A 22,286-nucleotide genomic window follows, 5' to 3' on the forward strand; every position below is an offset into this window, starting at 1 on the left:
CACTACACCAAACCAATGAATTCAGACGTTCCATTCACGTTCATGGCTACATGTGTATGAAGGTTGGTTTGGAGAAACTTGACTTGGTTTTGGAAAGCCTTTGGGTTTAATTAGAGCAAATACTGCAATTCTGGTTTCCTCGTCTATGAGAAGATGTTTACAGAAATGTTAGAGCTGTTTTTGGTGGAAACTGGGGCGCATCAACAGATATGTCCCTATAGATTAAAACAGGACGTCCTCAAAGCTCATGTAGATCTAAAAATAGACAAATACTTTTGGTCAGATGGTATATGTACATCATTTTGAGAACAAACCAGTCCGCATTGCAAGTTGTTAACCCAGGTCCTGTTTTCATTTGAAGTAGTTTAATCATTAAAGTTGTAGGGAAGTCATATTTAAATGTCAAATCATTCTGGCTTAAACATGTATATAAATGTACTCTTTATTAGACCATATTGTCCCAAAGTTTAGAAAAATCTGTCCTAAAATCTGTATTTTTTTTTTCGTTGTCTTATGCAGGCCAGCTAGGTATAAGTCGGCCTGTACACCTAAATTCGGCCAATCATATCAACGGTCATCTGTCAGTCACATTTTTTCAGTCATAGCATCTTGATTAATGTACGCAACGGTTGAAATAAGAATAATTTCCTTTCCCATTGACTTCTATTCTAGTGTTTACGGAGATGGACCTCTGTGTCTTCAGTAGGCGTAGAGCTAACTAACTGGCAGCGTTGCGAGGCTACACCAAACCAAGCTTCTGCCGCCCTGGCGTCCTCTTCCACAACAACTTTGTCCCCACTTTCCTCCTCTAAATAAAACGTGTGACGGAGGAGACTCACCCACGACCTCCGACACAAAACTCTCCTCTTCTTGCATGTTTCCGCTGTCCGTAGCGTTCCTTGACAATGTCGTTACCGTCACAAATTTTCTGCTAACTGGTCCTACTGTAGTTTCCCATTGGGAACCTACTAGCACTAAGTTGCTAACTGGTTAGGAAGATGCTTCCAACAAACCGGCCACAACCAAACTTGCTTGCGAACCTTCGGCCACAACAATCCTGCCCCCTTGATAATCGACCAATCACATTCACTTTATTCACTCGTGTAAAGTTGGGCACCGATCGGGAGAATTCGGAAATCCAAAGGTTGGAACAGCCGTTTACCTTTAAAGAAAGGTTACGAAACAGTTCAGGTAGTCTATGCTGGTGAAGATTCTCAGTCATCCAGGTTATATTCATTCCAAAACAGTTTAAAAAATCCACTGGAATTTGTTTTCCAAGTTTGAAGACGTTTCGCATCCCACCCGGGAAGCTTTTTTACATTAAAAATGTCTGGATAGTGTTGACTTATATAGAGAAGCCCAACAAAGCCTTGTTATGGCTTAGAAAACATGCAAGTTGAACCGCAAAAACAGTTCCATCCCTTAGGAACGAGGAGTCGTTCAGGTAATCATTTAAAGCCCATAATAGGTGTATTCAAATTTCTGCACATTCATGGTTATATCTCATTCATTCTTATTGTCTCTAATGCCTGATTTTATAGATTTCATTCAGAAGTGTTTGCTTGTAATTAAGCAATCAAATCTAACACCTATTGGGCCGAAACCAAACAAACTCAATTAAATCTTCCTCGTTATTAGTGAAAATTCAACACAGGAATCATTTAATTGCAACATCTGACCTAAAACACAGCCCGACACCTGCTTTGAAAACTACCGATGGTGTAATTTGTGTCTTAATTTGCCTCCTTCGCCCTGTTGGAGGCCGACCCCGTCCCTTCACACCTCTTTCCCTTTTTATCTGTTCTCCTTGGTTGACTTCTCTTTTGTCCCACCCCTCCTCTCTCCATCTCTTTCCCCGTTCCCAGATAACTTCCCACAGATGGCTCATCAGAAGCGCTTCATTGAGCGGAAATACCGTCAGGAGCTGAAGGAGATGAGACGGGAGCGAGAGCGTCAGGAAAAGGAGACCGACGAGGCGGCGGAGGGCAGGAAGTGACGGCGCCTCGTTTGGTGGATCAAGGAGCAGAAAAGTGGCAGCAGTTCAAGGGAGAGTTAGTGAAGACGAGGTACTGCAGGTACTGAGATGCTGTTAGGAGTCAGAGAGAGAGATGTCATGTTTGACTCTTCAACCGTCGCCTTCTTGTTTTCTAAAACTGTGGTTGGAAAGTACTTTTCAGAAATGTGTTACAGAAACAAACCAACAATAAGAAATAAAGTTTTCATAAAATTGAATATGAGATGTTAAATAAATAAAGTTTTAAAATGAATCACCAGCAATCTGCTTTTATTTACTTCTGATGAGACAAAAACTCTAAAGAGGGTCGATTACACCAACAGTGTCACCATCTGCTACTTATCTGCCAATAATAATAATAAAAAGTTTTCCACCCTTCATTCATTTTTTTAATCATCTCACTTGAGATCCAATTGGCTGTCTCACTGATCTTAATTATAGATTGTCTAATTAACAATTTCCCCGGCTCTGTCGCCTCTGGATCTAGCTATTTAACAACGGCAGACATATTAATAACTTATCTGTGTTGAGTTGAGTCTTTTATATTGAGATTCATTACGGATAAAGCGTACATACCTGTGAGGGCTGGAGAGTGTCTGGTGTGCTTTTGCCTGCGGCTGCCGTCACATTTTTCAAATTAAAGTTTCCATCCGTCAGAGTTGTCTGTTTGGCAAGAAGACCTCATTGAGACGGACTCATTTTAAACATATTTAATCGTGTCATATAAATATTCAGTACAAAATATCACGGTTTACAAAGCAGAGTGATGAATGGCCGGTCACGTCGGGCCCCCCTTAGACTACCACTAGTTCTCGGATCGTTTCTACATAAACAAAACGTGACTGCTGAACCACATTGCCACCGACAGAGTTATAGCATAGAAGAGGCGAGGCCCGAGGGCAACCTCGTCTGCACATCAACAACCACAGATCTACTGCATCCGCACTTCAGTGTTTCCAACCAGTTCCCTCAGAAAGAACCTCACACATTGGAAACAAAAAAATAAAAAAAGTGGTGTGGCTCATTATTATGGAGGCAGTTTCATTCGTTGTAAAAACACAAACAGTTCTCAGTGTTGGTGATATGCTTATACCCCATATGAAAACAGCAAATATGAAAACCAAAGGGGACACTTAGAGATTCTGAGCTGTGTGGTGTAAATCACGGACAAACTGTAGCCGAAAGTCACAGCTCTGTTAAAACCAGCTAGTTATCCTTCTCATTTTTAGCTAGCCTTAATAACAGAGCAACCAGAAATGTTGACAAAATAAGAACCGTTTGTCTAAAAAAATTTATTTGTTTGCAGGATCTGACTACCAGACTTGATGAATGTAAACTGCTAACACAGCTAGCTTTAGGTTGCTAGTTGTCCCTTTCAACATGTGAAAGAGCCAAATCATTAGCATGTTGAAAGCTAATAAATTAGCAGAACTAGCATTAGGAATGCGCTATGGTTTGCACTGTAATTTTTGAGTCTAGCAAGACAGTCAGTAACATGGTTTTATTAGCAACTGCCTCAAAGTTATAATGATAATATATGGATAATAATAATAGAACCAACCAAAAAGTCATTTTGTATCTAGGAAATTGTTCAAAACAGTACAGAGAAACATTGAAAGGCTAATTGTGTGCTATCTGGATGCTAATTAGTATAACCCGTAAGCTGGATAGTGCTAAGTAATAATTGTAATGCTAATGATGCTAATTCCTAGTACCGTTATGCTAAAGACCAGCTTGAAATTGTGACTGTTATTAACCTTCTCCCTTAAAATGATCAACAAAAAGGAAAGTCTACTGGACCACATATAAAAAGACTCGTAGCTCTTTGTCTGAATAGCTGTCCCAGTTTAGATCGAGCAAAGGGAGATGTTGCTAACTTTGAGTCGTGTTAGAAGAGCTCTTCTGAACATAAGATTACGTTACCATCGTAAGACCGACACACTGAAATGTTCTCGGTTTTGTCCTAAAATGCTAGCTAACAGAAGATAATTCAACTTTTTTTCCTCAGGGGTTCTCATTAAATACTTGCTGATTACGATCATCATTAGCATGTGGAAAGCATCATTAGCATGTACGTATTGATGATAACGTTAACATTTTGTGTCTGCTATAACATATTTATCGTTTTAACTGTGCATTTCTATGACAGAGTGTTAGGGCCAAGCTAGAGATTTTTTTTCCCCTTCTATTTTGAGAATAAAGTTGTAAAATTACGGGAATAAAGTCGTAACATTACAAGAAAAAAGTCACAACGAGAATAGTCGGAATTTAGTAGGAGATTAAAGTCCCAAAATTATGAGAAACAAGTTGACAAGAGACTATTCTGGTAATGTTACGACTTTATTCTGGCAATGTTACAACTTTATTCTCGTAATGTTACGACTTTGTTCTAGTAATATTACTTTATTCTCATAATATTACGACTTTATGCTGGTAATGTTACGACTTTATTCTGGTAATGTTACGACTTTATTCTGGTAATGTTACGACTTTATTCTGGTAATGTTACAACTTTATTCTCGTAATTTTACGACTTTATTCTCGTAATGTTACGACTTTGTTCTCGAAATAGAAGAAAATATTATCTTTAGGCTGGCCCTAATACTCCGTCATACATTTCATTGCAAGAATCTAATCCAATGTTGATTTTTAGATTTTCAAATTGGCAGACTCAACTAGAACGCCTTTTTAAGTCAAAGGTTTCTTTAGCACCCGGGCTTCAAAAGCCAATATGGCTGCCATATTTATATAGCGGTAATAGCGGCAATAATGAGCTACATTTCCATTCTAAACACAAATCTGCCATATATGGTATTGGACTGCCTGTTATTAAAGATTTAGCTTCAGTAATTGAATCGCAGATGTTGGCATGTTACATTGACCAAAGAGTTATATTGATTAGATTTATAACAAAAAAAAATAAAACCATGATACTGTTAGTTTTATCTTGGTAAAAGCTAATTATCCTTTTGTTTTCTGCATGCTATAGATGATTTCCTATACATTTTCACCTGAGGTCGTTGGGACCACTGTATGCGATGCCAGCTTTTCATTGGTCACCACTGGTTGCTGAGTTATCAGGGTTAGCCTGAACTATCTATAAAATAAACCTCTAGCTCTTTGTATTTAGCCTAGGCGCTATATAGAGTTCAACTATTTTCTTGGAGGCGGACCAACAGATTTGGTGCAGTGATGGCCCTTTGAAGTGTTGATGACTTAATGCTTATCATAGCAACACTGCTTCAGCCTGAAAACTCACAATGAGAAGTTCAGAGGAAAGCAAATAAACAAAAGAGCGCACAGCTCTAGTAGCCTCTCATAGTTTTCCAGCCTCTATAATCAGCCAGTGTGTTTAATAGACTGCAGCATTACAGATGGAGAGAAGAAAGTAGCTCTGTGGCAATTATGCCATGGTGTTATTTCTGTTCTAAATGTCTGACAAATGTCAGCCTCTTCACAGGTTGGCCTTTTGTTAAAGCGAGGGCAGAGCATGTTGTACCCATGTTTTTTTTTTTCTGTTTCTGCTGATACGTATGACTTTGCCCTCTCAGAAACAGACACAAGGCTGAACTCAGAGCTGTTTACTCATCTTTAGGAGGTCCTCAATGAACTCTGTAACGCCGCAGCTCTAGGATGGTTTTCCTTTGTTTCATAAATCGCATTTAAAGCGAACCTCTCGTGTGTCCTCGTCGATGCGCTGACCTTCTCCACGAGCCGAGGACAATCTTCTGGGTTTAAAAGCCTAATTCTGCTCCGCTCAAAGGTCAGGTGCCCCTTCGATAAGCATCTTTATGGAGGAGGCTGGAGGTCCCGCAGGAAATCAGCTGGGTAAAGCCGAAGCGTTTGCTCTGGCTCCGGAGCGAGGTACAGTGCATGTAATTAGGACTACAGCCATGGGAGGCGTTTTGTAAAGGAAAATACTGGTGATCTTTGCTTTTTGGCACATCTCTATTGCGCAACTGCCTGAGCAGGGCAAACAGACTCGCACGACACTGTAGATTTTCTTTCTTGCTTTCAATGATCTAGAGGGCAGCAATTTTTAATTTTGAGGGGAAACATTCATCAAATATTTTGAATCATTCTGACTTTTATATCAAAATAAAAAAACACTTTATAATAGAAAAGACTCTGTAAATTCAGGATAGATCAATTTAACTAAAGAGTTCCACTTTCTTTAAATATATCAACTTTGTAGAGACCTACCAGCTCCACCTGATCCTTGTTACATCATTAAATCTTCATTGTTACAATTTCAGTCTAACAATGAAGTTTAATAGATTGATTACACAGAGTGACGTCTTTGCAATGTTTATTTCTGTTAGCCAATAAGAAAAATGTAGTTTATACCAATAAAAAAGGATGTTTGAGACAGAAATGGCCTACAGATGAGAACGTTTACTAACAGTAGCAGTGTTTTTCAGACTCCGATTTTCAACTGAAATTCAAATTTATCTGTTAGAAAGCGATGCGGAGCACCAAGTATTGGTCAATCAGGTCTTTAGGTCAGGTAAGAATCAAAATCATAATCCTTCATAGCTACACTTTTCCCTTTGGGCTTCCACATTCATCCCTCTATCATGTTTTCCCTCCACTAAATTTTCCATTGTTTGCTATTAGTTATTTTAGCAATGACATCTTGTATCTTTGGGGATATTTTCACGTTTTGTGGGAGTGGCCACAAAACTTAACTTTTTTATTAGCCTTTATCAAAATTTAACAGAAAATGTCAAGTGTAGGTATTTATAGATTTCTTTTAATGTAATTTTCTGAAATAGAAACAGTTTTGGATCATATTCTAATCTATTAAGATGTACCTGTAGTGTAGTTATAACTCAGTTTCACTGAGAAAGGTGCTACAGAATTTTCTTCTGTTCTAGGAGGAAGAATCAAACACCACATAAAAAGTTCTAGCCAAGGTAAAACAGGACAGTTTTTCAACTTTTTGGACCTTTTGTCTCATGAATTTAGCAAAAAAAACAATATTTTCTTCAGTGGATCAGAGAGAAACTGATGACATTCCTCCATATTGAGGAAATATTTGGTATTTTAACTCAAAGACCTCAGAGCTGCTTACACACAGCTTCTTGTGAAGGTTTGACAAACTGTACCTCCTGGATGAATTGAGTTGGATTCAGGTCAAACTGGAGGTGAGATAAAAAAGAAAACTGTACAGCGGATTGTATCATATAACCGTACATACACAAGCTAAGATAGAACTCACAATATGCAGCATTTAGTTTAAGTCTCAGAAACACTGAAAAATACGTCGGCATATCTGTAGGTAACCAAACTGCTTGTAGGGAGTCCGTAAGTCACAGGCAGCTTTGGAAAAAAAGAAACAACCAAATAAAATCTGTCGATATATTTGGGTCTGGTTTGGACCCTGTTTACACACACAAAAAGAGTCTTCACTGCGTCCCTGCAAAAAACGCAACTAACACTGACTGGACACACAAAGCCTACGTCTGGTCACCGGAGGGACGACAGGACGCCGCCGGCCGGTTCTTCTCAACGTTCCACCGACGGCGTGTCCGCAGGGCCAAACCGCCTGAACGTTCGGGTTTTTACGCCACGCTTTCCGTCCGTGTGCCAGGCTCTTGTTAGGAGTCGCTGTCGTCGCCGCCGTACATGTCCGCCAGCTTCTTAAATCGGGGCCCCCACTCGCTCAGGTAGTTGTAGTCCTGGTCGCCCTCGGTGGTCACCGACTCCAGCGAGCTGAGGGACTCCGCCACGGAGCCGTTTCCCTCGTAGGCGTAGGTGGCCAGCGAGTCGTAAGGCGGCGCCGTCGGGTCGCTGTCGTTATCCTGCAGCCGCTGGTTGATGAAGTCTCTCACGTCGCCGTTATTGTCCCGGCTCGGCGGCGGCACCACGGGCCGTCGAACCGGAGGGTAGAAGGTCTCGGGGATGATGTCCCGCCTCTGTTTGCTCTCCTCGATGGCCTCCGGGTTGCGCAGCGTGCAGATATCAAAGGCCTGAGTGTCCTCCTCTCCTCCGCCCTCGTCGTTGTAGCTGACGACGTTGTCCCTGACATCCTCTTTGGAGATGATCAGAGGCTCCTTCTTCCTCTGCCTCCTCAGGGCGGCGAACAGCACCACGATCACTGCAGCAGAGCAGAAACAAAGACAACTCAGACTCTCACTCCCTCTGCTGTGAAGGCCGCTGACCGTCCACAGGGAATTGCTGTTTTCCTCCACTGATGTTCAGGGACTTTGTACATCACAATCTGGTAGCAGAGAGATGCATTATGCATCGGTTCTCGCTCAGGGCCACCACTTCTACACAACATGGAAGAACCTAGAGCATCAGCTGCATCTTAGCTTCTGAAGATCAGATGCAGGCCTCTTTGTGCTCGATCAAACATGTTTAACCATCTGATCCAGCAGAAAAAAATACAAAGGTTCCCGTCTACCTCAGTCCATGACCTGCAGTTAATAATTCCCTCTAAAAATATATCTTAATAAAAAATGACTTCAACTTTAAATTAAAATCACAGACAGGAAATGACACCTCAAAAAGTGTCTGATGACTAACAATGTGATCCCAACGGGTTCGCTGCAGTGATTAGGTTTTTAAAGTTCATTTTACTATTTTAAAGGAGAATCTGCTTCTAAAACGGAAACCTGATCCAGATCAGTTCTTTATCAATGTGCTGATGTGTAATACTAGAAAATATTTTTTATAAAAGCCTCTGGTCTAAGCGAGCGAAGGGTTGGTACAGTCACTACTCCATCCGTATCATCAGATCATTGGCACATGTGCAATTTTATAAAAAAATCCTAAAAAACATTTTCCCTCCTTGAAAATAGTAAGCATACTAAACTATAATGTGTTAAAGGCTAATAATATTTCCTGAGAATATAAAATGCATTAAAATCCTTCCTTTTATCAGTCCACTCTGCCCGATCTGTACCGGAAGTTGGATCCTACGCTACTTCCGGGAGCTAACTTTCTCCGGTTTGGATTTAAATATAAATCTATTATTTTTGAGTTTTATTTTTCCCTTTTGTGTTAACCGTATGGTATAAAGTGTGCAATCTAAAGAAAGAAACAACTTAAATGCAGACTGCTCCGAGCTTGTTCGATGATGACTTCACACAAAAAACGGAGAAATGTTGAAAGCATCAAATCGTCCCAGAAAAGTCATAAAACATTTTTTTTAAAGTTGTTTATTAGCATTATTTGATGAGTTAAGGATAGAAATAAGTCATTTTAGTACCAGAATTAGATTATTTATGGCCCTCCGCATGTATATCTGGTTGTGCATACGTAAATGAGCTGATGGATTAGCAGCACATGTAGCAGTCGGGCTAACTTTCTATCCTGCTGTTTCTGCTGCTTTGAGATGCCTGAGAAAGTTCCAGATGGACAGAGGTTTGTTCATCTAGATTAGGCTCTGCCCCTTCTCCATCTGTTGCTATAAAGTAAATTAAAAAAAGGAGCAGAACCCAAATAGAAATATTTGGAAACTGATTTTTAATTAGTCAGCTTTTACTCTAAAGTATAACTTAAACCATTTAGCATTAATAATAATCATTTAACTACATTAAAACATAAAAATGGGTTTATTTTAGCCACAAATCCGCCAATGTATCCCTTTACAGGCAATATTTTCATTCCTTCAAACCAGGAACATCTGAGGACGGCATGAGCTGCAGCTTCTTTGATGGAAAAAGTTTCTTAGATGCAAAGAAAAAGGAATAGATTGCATGTTTTTCAAAGAGCTTTGAAGTCTATGCAGACCTAAGATGGTCTTCACTTTAATTCAGTCTGATTGTTTTCTTTTCGACCTGCTGATCACCAATCAGAGCCATTATTTGGCCCGTTCTCTAATTAAAGGTAAAACATTAATATACGTATGTGATGTTTATTCTGTAATAAGAAAAGTCTCAAAAGAGCCAACAAGTGACTCTAATGATCAAATAATTTATTCTTTAGATGGATTAAAGTCTTTTATAACAGAGTGAGATTATTTTATTTTTAGCCAGGTCATCCTTCATCATAATGAGTCCAGATGTTAGTGTAACCTGCTAGGATTTATCACAATCTATCAATTGCCGTTTTAATATATATTTGAAATGTTATTCTAATTATCTCTTCACCTTTAAAGGTTTGTTTTTCATTCTGAAACCAGTTAAACTCTGATGCTGTCAGTCACTGTTGCCTCAAACTAAATTACGACCACAGCTGCTGCTCCTGACGCGATAATCCGCCCACCAGAGGAGACGGTTCAAATTAAGAAGTGAAATATGAAACCGCCTCTGAAACACCTGCCAGGGCTCAGACTCCTGCAGCACAACTCACTGAGCAGAATGACGACGCAGAGCAGAATGGCCACCAGGGCGCCGGTGCTGAGCCCCGCCCTCGCCGTCAGCGCTTCGGGGTTGCACAGCTTCATGTTGCCCTCGCGGTCGCAGGTGCACACCCTGATGGTGAGCGTGTTGGTGCTGCTCTGCTCCGGGAACTCTCCGTCCGTGATCACCACGGGAACGTGGTAGATGCTCTTCTGGAGGCTGTTGTAGCTGTTCCTCCGGGTTAGGATCCAGGCGGTGTTATCTGGGAAAGATTTAGGGCATCACTAATAAAGCATTCACCTCCTAAAAAGTATTCACACCCTTGAGTTTATTCAAGGATGTGGAAAACATTCCAGCTAAACCAAATGTTTTTCTTTCTTATTCTGTCATTTAAACTCCCAATTAAAATGCACTGAAGTTTGTGCTGATGTGAGTCTTCACCCCCCGCATTAAATAAAATGTTTGTACCTTTGTTGTCACGAACAGAGAAGTTTGCCTTGCCGTTGGCCTCTGGGGCCAGACTGAAGACGAAGCGATGGCCTCCGAGCGGCTCGTCGGGGTCCGTCGCGCTCACGGTCTGAATCCTCTGGAAAGATGGAGGCAAAAAAATTAAATCTGACGTTATTTATTTGATCTCAGAGTAAGAAGTACTGAACAGTGAAATGTAAACACACAAACATTGATATTTTAATATGACGTTTTGGGGTCAAAGTTCACATCTACACCCAGATCGGACCCACTAAACCTCAAAATCACTTAATAGGAAACAATCACTGCCATCAATCAGTGTTATTAAGCCATTTCTGAAGCTTTGGGAACAAGAGGAGCATTAAAATTACTCCAAGACTGCGTGATTGTCTCATCCAGGAGGTCACCTGACCTCTATTCATTTCTGCATGTAATAGTTTATCTTTTACTACACTGTTAAATGAGTAAAAAATAACAAATTTTTTTACTGCAGTTTTCTCATCAGTCACACTTCAAAAGTCTCCCTAGTTTGAAGGAAGTTTCTTCCTCCAGCTGCATTAAATGAGGCCTTCGTTTATCTGCGGGACAATCCTTCATCCAACTACGTCTGAAATAAAACCATGAAAAGTGGCCCCGCCTGCTCTCTCATCTGACGTATTTATACATTATCTCCTTATTTACAAGGCCAGGTTGTCATGTGTCCCTTTTTAACATGCACAAATCATAAAATAACACAGCGGTGGGACATAAATTCTGTAGATCAATGCCACCTTCACTGACTATAAACCGAAACAAAGATTTTTAAAGAAGCAAAGGAAATGGACAGCACAGGCGACCTCCTGATGTTTAGGTTATTTATTATAGAACAAAACGCGGTGAAATAAGATAGTAATGCTGTTAAACTATTTTATCTTTATCACATTGTCTGTGCCTCTAATTAGAGATGGCTTTAGTTCAAGCTTCTGATTATTGGCACGTTTCTGTCAACATCAGCTGCTGCTGTTTATTGAGATTAAAAGGACGAGTTTGGTCACTGGGGATTCATGAAAACAAGTGAAGGGCAGAAAGAAAATGAACAGTCCTTCTGATCGTAAACATAGAACAAGCTGACCATAATAAATGAACACATTGTACTGCCTAAGCCACTTTATGCTTGTGTTTTTATTATTCTCCAGCTGTTTCTAATGGGGTTTTGCTACAGATGGTCTTTAAAGTCGTACGGAAGCGGCTGCTCCAACCGCTGCCCGACTTTACACACGTGAATAAAGTGAATATGATTGGTCGTTTATCAAGGGGGCGGGACTGTTGTGGCCGAAGGTTCACAAGCTATTTGGTTGAGGTCTAAGCGAGCGAAAACAAAAAAATCAAAAAAGGAAATTCACCCCCTAATGCTAGGCTAACAGTTACTCTTACTAACAGGCAACTTCCAGCCAGGGGAACAATACAATGCTATTCTTTTTTAATTTTAGTTCTTTCCATACTTTACTTTACTAAACATTTAGAAAAAGAAACAGAACAAAACAAGGGTGGTCTAGTAGTTTTATTATTACTGTACATCACTTTTCCTCACTATAGATTAGCTGCAGACATTACAGCTAATACAACTTAAAGGTATAGAGGAAAATCTTTTATTTCCAGGTGGATCATCTAAATAAGTGGTCATCCTAATTGTCAATCATTCTGGTGATGTTTACATAAGGCCATCCTACGTGCTTGTCTCATTAGCTATCTTTTTCTGCGCATGCGTACTTTCAGACGTATATCTGTGGTGAGCTACGGTTTCAGACAGTCATCGAAGCTCAACTTTCTCTCTGCGGTTCTTTGAAAATGGCCGAGGGTCGTAAGAGAAAAAGTGTCTACGAAATATATGAGAAGAAAGGAAAGGCCTCAGAAGAGGCAGATATATCCCAGAATGCTTTGCGCAGAGAGCTCTCCTCGCAAAGCATTATGGGATTCGCTGTCACCATAGGCTGTCGCTACCCGACAGCGGAAACCAATAACACAGGTACTGCCCAGTGGAGGAGGAATTACGTGACCAATGGAGCAAAAAGCAGTGATCCTCTGTCAGAGAGGTCAGTTAACAGTTCACTATAAAGTCCACTATATAGTCACCGCTCTATATAGTGATTGAAGGATTTAGTGGTTAGAGCGGACATTTGGCCACGGTAAGCTTTAAGCGACGAGAACAGCACCTTTTAAACAGAGCGTGCACAACGACATTCGTTTCTGTGACGAATGACGTCATACAGAAAATCTAACCGCGGCTGTCTGGGGGACAGTGATTCACCCACATGCTATGAATGCTGGCGTACCATAAAGAACAAATTATGATCAGTTTAGTTTGTGCCTTCAAGTCGTTGCCCATACGAAGACGTTACTTGGATATAACCTAACGGAATATCTTAACTCATAATGGTGAATAGAACATGATGTAATAACGTAAAATCAAGGACCCAATGTGAAAAAAAATGGTGTTCCCCTTTAAGCACTAATTCTGTGGTTGTCGGCTTGGATAGTTAAAGTCATTGATTGATTTAGAAACAGCTTTCCAGAGTAGCTGTTAGCTTATGTAGCTGTTTAACGATGTTCAGAAGTTCCTATCTTGGGTTTTTATGGAGTAGCTCTTAGCTTAAGTTACTAGTTTGTGGCTTTTTACTAACTAAGTTAATTATTTGGACCCAGTGGCTGCTGCTTTAGTAGCTACTGCAGAATCCTCCCAATTCCATTTACAGTGTGTTCACATCTGCCACATTTAATCCACTTTAAACAAACCAGACTTCCCCCCTCCCCCTCCCCTTGGTCCAACCTTTAGTTCAGACGTGAATCCCTGAAATGAAACCAGAACTGGACCAAACATTTGGACCAGGAGCTTTTCCTGCTCTGAAATATATAATCCTAGAGTTATGAAATATTCTATTTGATCTACCTTTGATATCTTTATTCTATTTGAAAAATGGAAGTTTTTTCTTTTTTTTTTTTAATCTAGGATGTGAATAAAGCACCTAGTTCTTTCAAACACATGTGGTAGACTTGCAAATTCTCTCTGAGGCCTGCTAATTGGACACCTAATCCTAACGGTGGGGTCCGGATGAAACCATGGCGATTACCTTATGCGCTGTAATAACTGACCTGATTAGCCTTGGCGTTCTCACACACGAACGTCTCATAATTGGTGGCAAATGTTGGAGCGTTGTCGTTGACGTCCAGCACTCTGATGTATACAGGCACACGGCTTATCTGGCGTGGGTTGTCTGGGAAACACAAAGGTGGACATAGTGACTTCACACGGATAATTATTCCTTTACACGAGTGTTGGGCCGAACATGTGTGAGGCTTTGGCTGCGTTTCCTGGCAACCAGTTATATCTAAATCAAATTATGCGTATATAAATAAATAAAAGCTTGTCTGAAACAAAAAACAACCCTGCACAACAACAAATAAAAGGCTTTGCTGTTTTAATCTCTTAATAGAACAATTAAAACAGAAAGTCTGCAAAGTTTTAAGACGTTTCAGACGCAATAAAGGAAAAGGAGACACATTACAAACATGGCATTTAAAATATAGACGTTTTTTACGTTTAAGTTGAAATTATAGATTAATAGCTGCAATCACTGTAATTGGAAAATAGAGAACTAAAGTTTGCTCTTAATCATTTAAATGTCAAACAACTATGATTACACAAGCTACACAAACCAAGACCACCTCATTTATTTATTATTTATTTAAAATTTTTCCTTCCATTTTTTCTTAGTTTTTGAAGCACAAACATCCTGTTTATTTAATTTTCCATAAAAAAATCAGCTGCTAGTAAAATAATGAATTGACTAAAGCAAAAAATGTAAATAAAAAAAAAAAATATATATATATATATATATATTCTGATGGAGCTCCTGATCTAAAATTTTGTTGAATAACACTTTAAGGCAATCACTGAAATCAGGTGTTTTCTGAAATGTTATACAGTAATATTATAATTTTGTTTTTTTATTATTTATTTTTTTCAGTACTGTGTTATTTGGATTAATTCAATTAAATTGAATTCAGTTTATATATATATATAGGCACTTTACAGTTCAACCAGATCATCCAGTCAAACTGATTCAAAGTTTTCTATCTAAGGAAAACCATTTGATTGCATCGACTCATTGACTCAAAGGCAATCCCTCACACTAAGCATGCTTGTAGCGACAGTGGAGAGGAAAAACTCCCTTTTAACAGGAAGAAACCTCCAGCAGAACCAGGCTAAGTGTGACCCCAGATTTTGATTAGTTTACTCCTAGCTACTTATTTTTATGCTGTATGTACCTTTGGTGGTAAACTGAACATTTTTCTGCTAGAGCACAGCATCCATGTTTCCCTCAGTTAGAGCCAGTCACTCAAGTGTGAAAGAGGAAAGCAGCCCCATATCATCATGCTGCCACCACCATGTGACGCTTTGCTTTTAATGATTCATAATCTGTTAGGGTTACAGTACATTTAACAGGGTCAGCAGTGGTTCTGCTCTGGAGACGTCGCTCAGTCTCTGGTTCTTTCTGTATATTCATGACCTTTGACCTTAACTGAGCTAGAGATCCTGGAGGTGTTGACCTGGATTATCTGTGGCCTCCTTTTATTCTATTTTTGAATTTCTTCAAATGAAAGACTAATTTTTTCTTAATCTTTTCAAATACTTCAAGTTGTCAGACAGTTTTATTTTCAAGTGATGATTCCAGAGCTGTGTGTGATGATTTTTTTTTTTTGGTATGGCTTCTGGAAAATGTGATTAGTCAGAGTTAATTTGCGATTTATTGACCTGCTCATTGAGGCCCAGGTTGGTTTGGAGAACTTTAGTCATTTATTGAACAAATCTAACCAAGAAAAAAAAAAACAAGAAATCTGTAAGATGGGGAAATAATTTTCGCAGAACTGTATTAGGGGCAAACAGCAGGTAACTCATTGGGGCTGAAACGATAAATTGGATTAATCAAGATTAATCGATTATTGTAATAATCCTCAATTTATATACTATTTGATTAATCGTTAACTGGAGTATAGAGACTGTAAAACATGCCTTTCACTGAAAGAGTGACCCGCTTAAAGCAGTAGTTATACCAAAATTGTAAAAAAAAAACAAAAAGTAAAAATTTTGCATTTAAGATAAAAAAAAAAAACATGTTTCATCTGTATATGCTCTATCCAGAACTCCTAAAGTAGAAATGTTTTAGTTTCACCTGATTTAATCTAGTAAAAAGTCTTCTTTAAACAACCTTTAACTATCTGGTTAATAATTGATTAATCAAAAAAAAAAGAATCAACAGATTAACCGAATTACAAAATAATCGGCCCTAAAATCAGCCCTCTATAGGTTTAAAGTCGTAGCTTAAGAACGCCATCCAGCGCTTCCCTTTAACATCTACAGGCGTCCATCACTTCCACAAAGCTGTTTGAACTCACTGAACTCCGTGGCGATGACAGAGATGTTGTGCCAGGCTTTCTCCTCTCTGTCCAGCTCCCGGAGGATGAACACCGACCCATTCCCCGCGTGGATGTTGAACACTCGGTCCATGTCTGTGCGCCGGTCGATGGTGTACCTGCAGCAAACGCACAGAGGGAAGAGTGGCGTCTTATACCGGAGGGATTCCATCCATTGGTAGCATAACAGATCACAGGTAGAGCCAAACAACATGGAGTACAATTAACTATAGAGTTACTACAGAGTGCTACAATTCAGATTTTGAAACAAAATAGAGTTTCTTTGGAATTTTAAATAAATAATTTGACAGATACAATTGATTCTCAATTCATAAATGTGACGTTAAGACTGAAAGATCATGAGAATGACTCCCGACTCAACCGCTGCCCAGCAGGCAGTCAACAATCTGAAAAAACAGTAAGGAACGGTAAAAATGTGGCTTAAATAGCATGCTGTTTGGAGGAAAAAAGAAAAAGAAATGCAAGGAGAGAAAGGGAGGGATTAAAAATAAGAAAAGTAAAAATAATGTTGAATTATTTAAATTTTTTGGTTTGTTTGTTGGTGTGTATTTGTGTCTAATTCTTGTCATTTAATTTGTTTTCTTCTATCAGCACACTTTGTGGGGATATGGGTGGGGGGATGTAAACTACTTATGAAATTCTCTAAAGATGTGCTTCAAGCCTTTTCAAAACAAAAATAAAGTTAAAAAAAGAAGCCTACTGTTCACAGAATGCTGAATCCAAGGCAATGGGAGTTTTTATTGGTGCACAAAGATGCAGAAAAAGGGGGGAATAAAGCACAGCTTTGGTAGGAAGGCGTAGATTTGGGTAGGATAGAACTTCAGCCTAGTCTCCATCCTTGCTAAACTTATGCATTAATTTATACAAAAGAGCATTAACCGTATATTAAAAGCAGATAATTCACAGCAGATGGATTTTCCTTTAATTAGTCTCATATTTCTATTTTTTTTAGATTGACCTATTTTTCTCAGAAACATATTTTTTTTATTATCCATGAGCAATAATCATCAAATTTCCAGTATTAAAAGCTAAACTAAACAGACAACTGTCAGTATTTCAAATGAACTCTTAACAGTTGTGTTCTAATTGAACTACTTGCTGTTGCATATTAAATATAATCCATCAGAAAACATTAAATTAGACTCAGGCTAAATAACTGAGAAACCTAATTTAATATCCCCCCATGGATGTTGGAAAGAACTAATATTGTTGAACAACATGGCTCCATGATATTTATAACTGCGATTTCCATGTTAAAGTTTCCTCCTCTCACTGCAGGCGTGGATCAGATGCTTGAGGTCGAGATGCTTGAGCTACACAGATTATGATGATGGAAATGAGACAAATAGAAATGATGAAAATAACCAGATTAAACACATGGGAACAATTGAAACTACACATTAAACAGCTTTCTGCAAGTACTTCAAAAAACAAGCTGACTGGTTCATCCCTGTCCATTTGCTGCCTGAAACTATGTGTTTAAAGACTCCAAAAAAAGTTAGAAAAAAACAATCCAGTGGACGTTGTTTCCAATTTGAAGATGTTTCACTTCCCATCCTGGAAGCTTTTTCAATTAAATCCTAAAACAGAGGGGGTGGAGTCAGATTTCAGTTTTCAAAAACCTGCAATGCAGCAATAGAGTTTATCTTTTTCCCACTATCATCACAACCCCTTTACAGGGGAACAGAAGACCTTGCCTATTCATCTAGGCCAACAATTTCCTTTAACGACCCCCCTTTCAGTTCAAGTTGCATGTTTTCTAACAAAAACAAGGCTGTGTTGGGCCACTTTATAAAGCCTAGAACTCAACCCTATTTCTGACATTTTGAATTGAAAAAGCTTCCTGGATGGGAAGCAAAACGTCTTCAAACTTGGAAACAAAGTCCACTTTATTGTTTTAACTTTTTTGGAATGACTATAACCTGGATGACTGAGAACCTTCACCAGCATTGCTTTAATCCAGGGGTCTTCATTGTTTTCCAGGTGAAGGACCCCTAAACCAATGGCATGATGGAGTGGGGATCCTCTAAATATATATATTGTATGAAACAGTATTATATCAAACTGGTCCTATAGTCACTCTATTACAGATGGAGTAATGTAACGAAAGTAATTTCTCACTGGGATTATTAAAGTATTTCTGATTCTGATTCCTGGTTGATGGGACAGGTGTTGTGAATGAAACGGTGCCCAGCTTGAAAGAGCTCCTGTGTGTCGCTGAATGTGTGCATTGATGACTGAACGACATCTTCTGCCTCCATTTATCTGTTTAATACAGTGTGTTGAATTCATGTTAATGTGGATTTAAAGACATTTCATTAGTGGAAAAAATTGCAGCGGGGAATTAAAAAAAAAAGTCTAATCAACCGAAACTTTTAAGACCCCTTTGCAGTACCTCTGTGGACCCCCCATTGAAGACCTCCGCTTTAAGTTCAGGCAGTTGGCGACACTCAACTGCTCTTCTTTTAAGAGAAATTCATCTTTTTTTGCATTAGAGCTTAACTTCTATCACCAATTTAAGCTGTTTATCTTCATTACAAAGAGGTTTTTCTCAGCTCCGCACCATCAGGCCTGAACCCTTCAGCACATTAACCTGGAAGTTAGACCATAAACACATCAAGTTAAAGCGAAGAGAATCTGTTGATGTAGTTGTTTCTGCAGGTCGGAATGCTCTGCCCCGTGGTGAGGAGCCGACTCCTCGCACAAACACACCAAAGAGACAACAGTTGTGTTGTTTTCTCTGCTTCCCAGACCTCTGCCATGCATCAGTGTGATTAATGGAGTAGCAGGCATCACGAGGGCCAGAGTAAGCGGCAGGAGACCCCCGAGGGTAGACTATGAACCGGGCTCTGAACGCATCGCTGCTCCGCTCTCCTCTTTCCACAGATTTGTTTTTTCCACCCCCCCCCCTTCTCTCACACCGACTGCTTCCTCTTCCTCTCAGCCCAGACTCAAACCATAACCTCGTTAAAACTGTGTCACACTCAAGCTCTGCTAATTGCTTTTCTAAGAATCGCAGTAATTCAACTGGCTGGGTCAGAGCCTGACAGTGAGATAGCGGCGGTGGCTCGGCCCGATCGGGGATCCAAAGTGCTGCTGTAAGCAGGCCGGCAGCTGGATGGATGGATGGAAGGACGCGCAGGGTCAGGAGGACGCTGCTGATCAGCTAATTCCTGCTTCAGAGGATGAGAACGGCCGTAATCCGTGTGAATCACAGCACACTCGACCTCATCTGTGCTTGATGGCTTTTATTCCCACATCCTCTGATTATTTGCTCCTCCTTTAGTCTAATTTAATCTTAAAGCATTTATCTCTATACCTGACCAACAAAGCCTTAAAGTCGCACTTCCTACATGTCTGCACGACAAAACTAGAGACTTAAACAACTTTAAAATCACACTTAGTGTCAGAGCATCTATGTTAATTAGTCCAAACGTGACCATGGATGAAAGTTTTGCATCGTTCTCTGTTTTCATTCCTTTCAGGTGCGACCAACCAGGGATCTCTGAGGTTTTTGTTTATAACACAGACAGCAACGCACTAACTCAGGCTAATTTAGCAAAAATGCTCTTTTTCTTCTAGAAGACTCTGATATATCACCTTTGACGGGGTTGTTAAGAATAAACAGAGAATTGATTGGTGCAAAAAAAAAAAAAAGCTTAGCCTGCCAGGTGTGTGTAGGTGCATAAAAGTCTCCATAAACAAGCTAAGATGGTAATGGGAGAGGAAAGTGCTGATACCATCAACGAAGGGATAAAAAACAAAGCTGCTGCACGTTTTCTCCAGCACAGCTTTTTTTTCCAGATGCACAATAACAACCGAGGAATCTGTACCAATGGCGGATGGAACCCTTAGAGCCAGGCATGATGTCAAAACTCTGCAGTGCAATGTGATACAAAACACACAAATGGGAAATATGACATAGTAAATAATGTATAAGTTAAAAGGGAATAAACTAAAACCAAATATCAGCTGTTTAGAAACAGGTAGGTGGGTTTCCTGCTACAACCTGAAGAGAGGAAATAAACTTGGAGGCAGTTAGAAATGAGGACTAAATTTTGGTTCACAGGGTTGATTAATGTTGAATGTTGTAGGAAACCATTTTTGGACTGTGGGAGGAAGTCGGTGTATGTACCAGATCTGCTCGGGCCCCGCCCCTTCTTATGATGTCAACATATGGCAACTCCACTCGGATAAACTGTATTGAACCCGTTTCTTAAGGATCAAATGTTGGAGTCTATTCTTTTGCTATTATTTTACATTTCATCGGTCTAAAGTTGTGGAAAGTACAAAATTGTCAGTCTTGAAGGAAAGTACTCCGTTTTAAGACTGAGTTCTGACTTTTAACAAAGTGACAAAAAGTCTCAGTTTATTTTTATTCTTTTTGTTAAGATCTTAGGTGAGGGAGGACAAATGAAACATCTTTAAAAAATGACTTTTGTAGAGATTTTAGACAAATAAAACAGTTATTCTACATGTAGAAAATGAACAGTTGTTGTCAACGCAAAGTTAAAAGTAGTGTAGCTTAATGTGGCTAACTGACCGAGCTAGGCTAACCTGTTAGCTACCGAGCACAGCTACTTTGTTCACCATAAACACATTTTTCAGTTTTGTTATCAATCAGGTAAAACTTCATCGGTCATTAGACACGCTAACACTACAGATGCTATCGACACGGCACACCGACGCAGCGTGATGTTATCATCGTTGTCTGGGCAACCACAATGTTTTACATCATGTGGCGACGTTCAACCAATCATGTAGCGTAACATCATCGGCTGAGTAGGTCTGGTACCTACACCGGAGTACCTGGAGAGAACCACACACGCACAGGGAGACATGCAAACTTCAAGCAAAAAAAACCCCATGCTGGGAATCGAACTCTGAACCTTCTTGCTGCAAGGCAAAAGTGCTACCCACTGCGACACTGTATCCATCCGACCGTAGAAAACCAAAACCAAAAAAAGATAAAGTCTTCCTGTAAACACTGTCGGTCTGTATCCTCCAAGCATTAAAATTCCAAAGCTGTGCCAAAAGTAAAAGAAAAACAAAGTTGTAAAAATGCATTCCCTTTGACATTGTGTAAAGTTCGAGAATCTGATTATGTCAGGATTAAATCTCAAGGCCGGAGCGATTTCCATACTTCTCATGAGTGCTGGAAAACCCAGATAAATATTTTATTTCAATTTTGTTTCTTGCTCCTTTTTCTTTCTCTGGCTTATAAAGACAAAGGGCTAGTGACGCATGAAGCTGGCAGCCACAGCCTTGGAGCGATCAGTGTTACTGTGTTTGGATGAATGAGGCAAAATGAGCAATCATTTTATTCATTTACAAACTATCAACCAAAACATCTAAACAGGTTCACCCATCATCTACCCTGCAGATAAAACTCTACAGGCTTCAGTTTTGCATCAGAATGTAAAACTGAATTATTCTTGCAAGGTCAATTTCTTCCAGCAAAGAAGTTTATTACTTTTTTTAAAATGCCTCTGAGTGAAAGGAAAACATGCCAGTAAGGCATCTGTGCTTCAAGGAATCCCTTTAATATACCCAATATATTCCTGTTTTCCACTGCAACTCAAATATCAGAGAAATGTAGAGTAAAAGCCTTATTTCTACCACTGTCTAACGGATCTAAACAGGTACGTTTTCAACCCAACTCTTAACGGTCAGTGATGGTTCGTAACTCAAGAGGCTGAGTGTTTCAGAGCCAAGGACCGGCTACTGAATAATTGTTGTTGAACAACAATTATTTTTGGTCCTGGGGACCTCTGGCCGCCATTGTCCTGTAGCCCGCTACGCTCTACAGGGCTGATGTGCAACGAGCAATTCACCTGAATAAGAACGTTCAAGTCCATGAATTGATTTAAAAACAAACAATAAGAGTTTAACATTAACTGAGTTGCAGAGTTTTGCACTAATTGTAGCCGGTTTAAAGTTCACAGGTTGACACCCACATACAGTAGCAGCCATTCAAAATTGTAGCCTGACGTAGTCCTACTCAATTCTAGTCAGAATATGAGTCTGATACTGCTCCATAG

The 22,286-nt window shown here is 39.6% G+C and overlaps 1 protein-coding gene across 1 annotated transcript in view; it reads right to left on the reverse strand.

Moving 5' to 3' along the window:
• Positions 1 to 6,876: 6,876 nt before the first annotated feature.
• LOC107100491 (cadherin-6-like) overlaps positions 6,877 to 22,286 on the reverse strand; it is a 103,576-nt gene continuing 88,166 nt past the window's right edge. The window contains exons 8-12 of the mRNA XM_015398995.1: positions 16,207 to 16,343; positions 13,903 to 14,024; positions 10,774 to 10,891; positions 10,316 to 10,567; positions 6,877 to 8,114 (exon numbers count right to left, since the gene is read on the reverse strand). Of these exons, the coding sequence (XP_015254481.1) occupies positions 7,615 to 8,114; positions 10,316 to 10,567; positions 10,774 to 10,891; positions 13,903 to 14,024; positions 16,207 to 16,343 (1,129 nt within the window). The 3' untranslated portion in view covers positions 6,877 to 7,614. The remainder of the gene's footprint in view (positions 8,115 to 10,315; positions 10,568 to 10,773; positions 10,892 to 13,902; positions 14,025 to 16,206; positions 16,344 to 22,286) is intronic.

Source organism: Cyprinodon variegatus, unplaced genomic scaffold (assembly GCF_000732505.1).
Source record: "Cyprinodon variegatus isolate N-32 unplaced genomic scaffold, C_variegatus-1.0 Scaffold978, whole genome shotgun sequence".
In the NCBI taxonomy this organism is placed as follows: domain Eukaryota; kingdom Metazoa; phylum Chordata; class Actinopteri; order Cyprinodontiformes; family Cyprinodontidae; genus Cyprinodon; species Cyprinodon variegatus.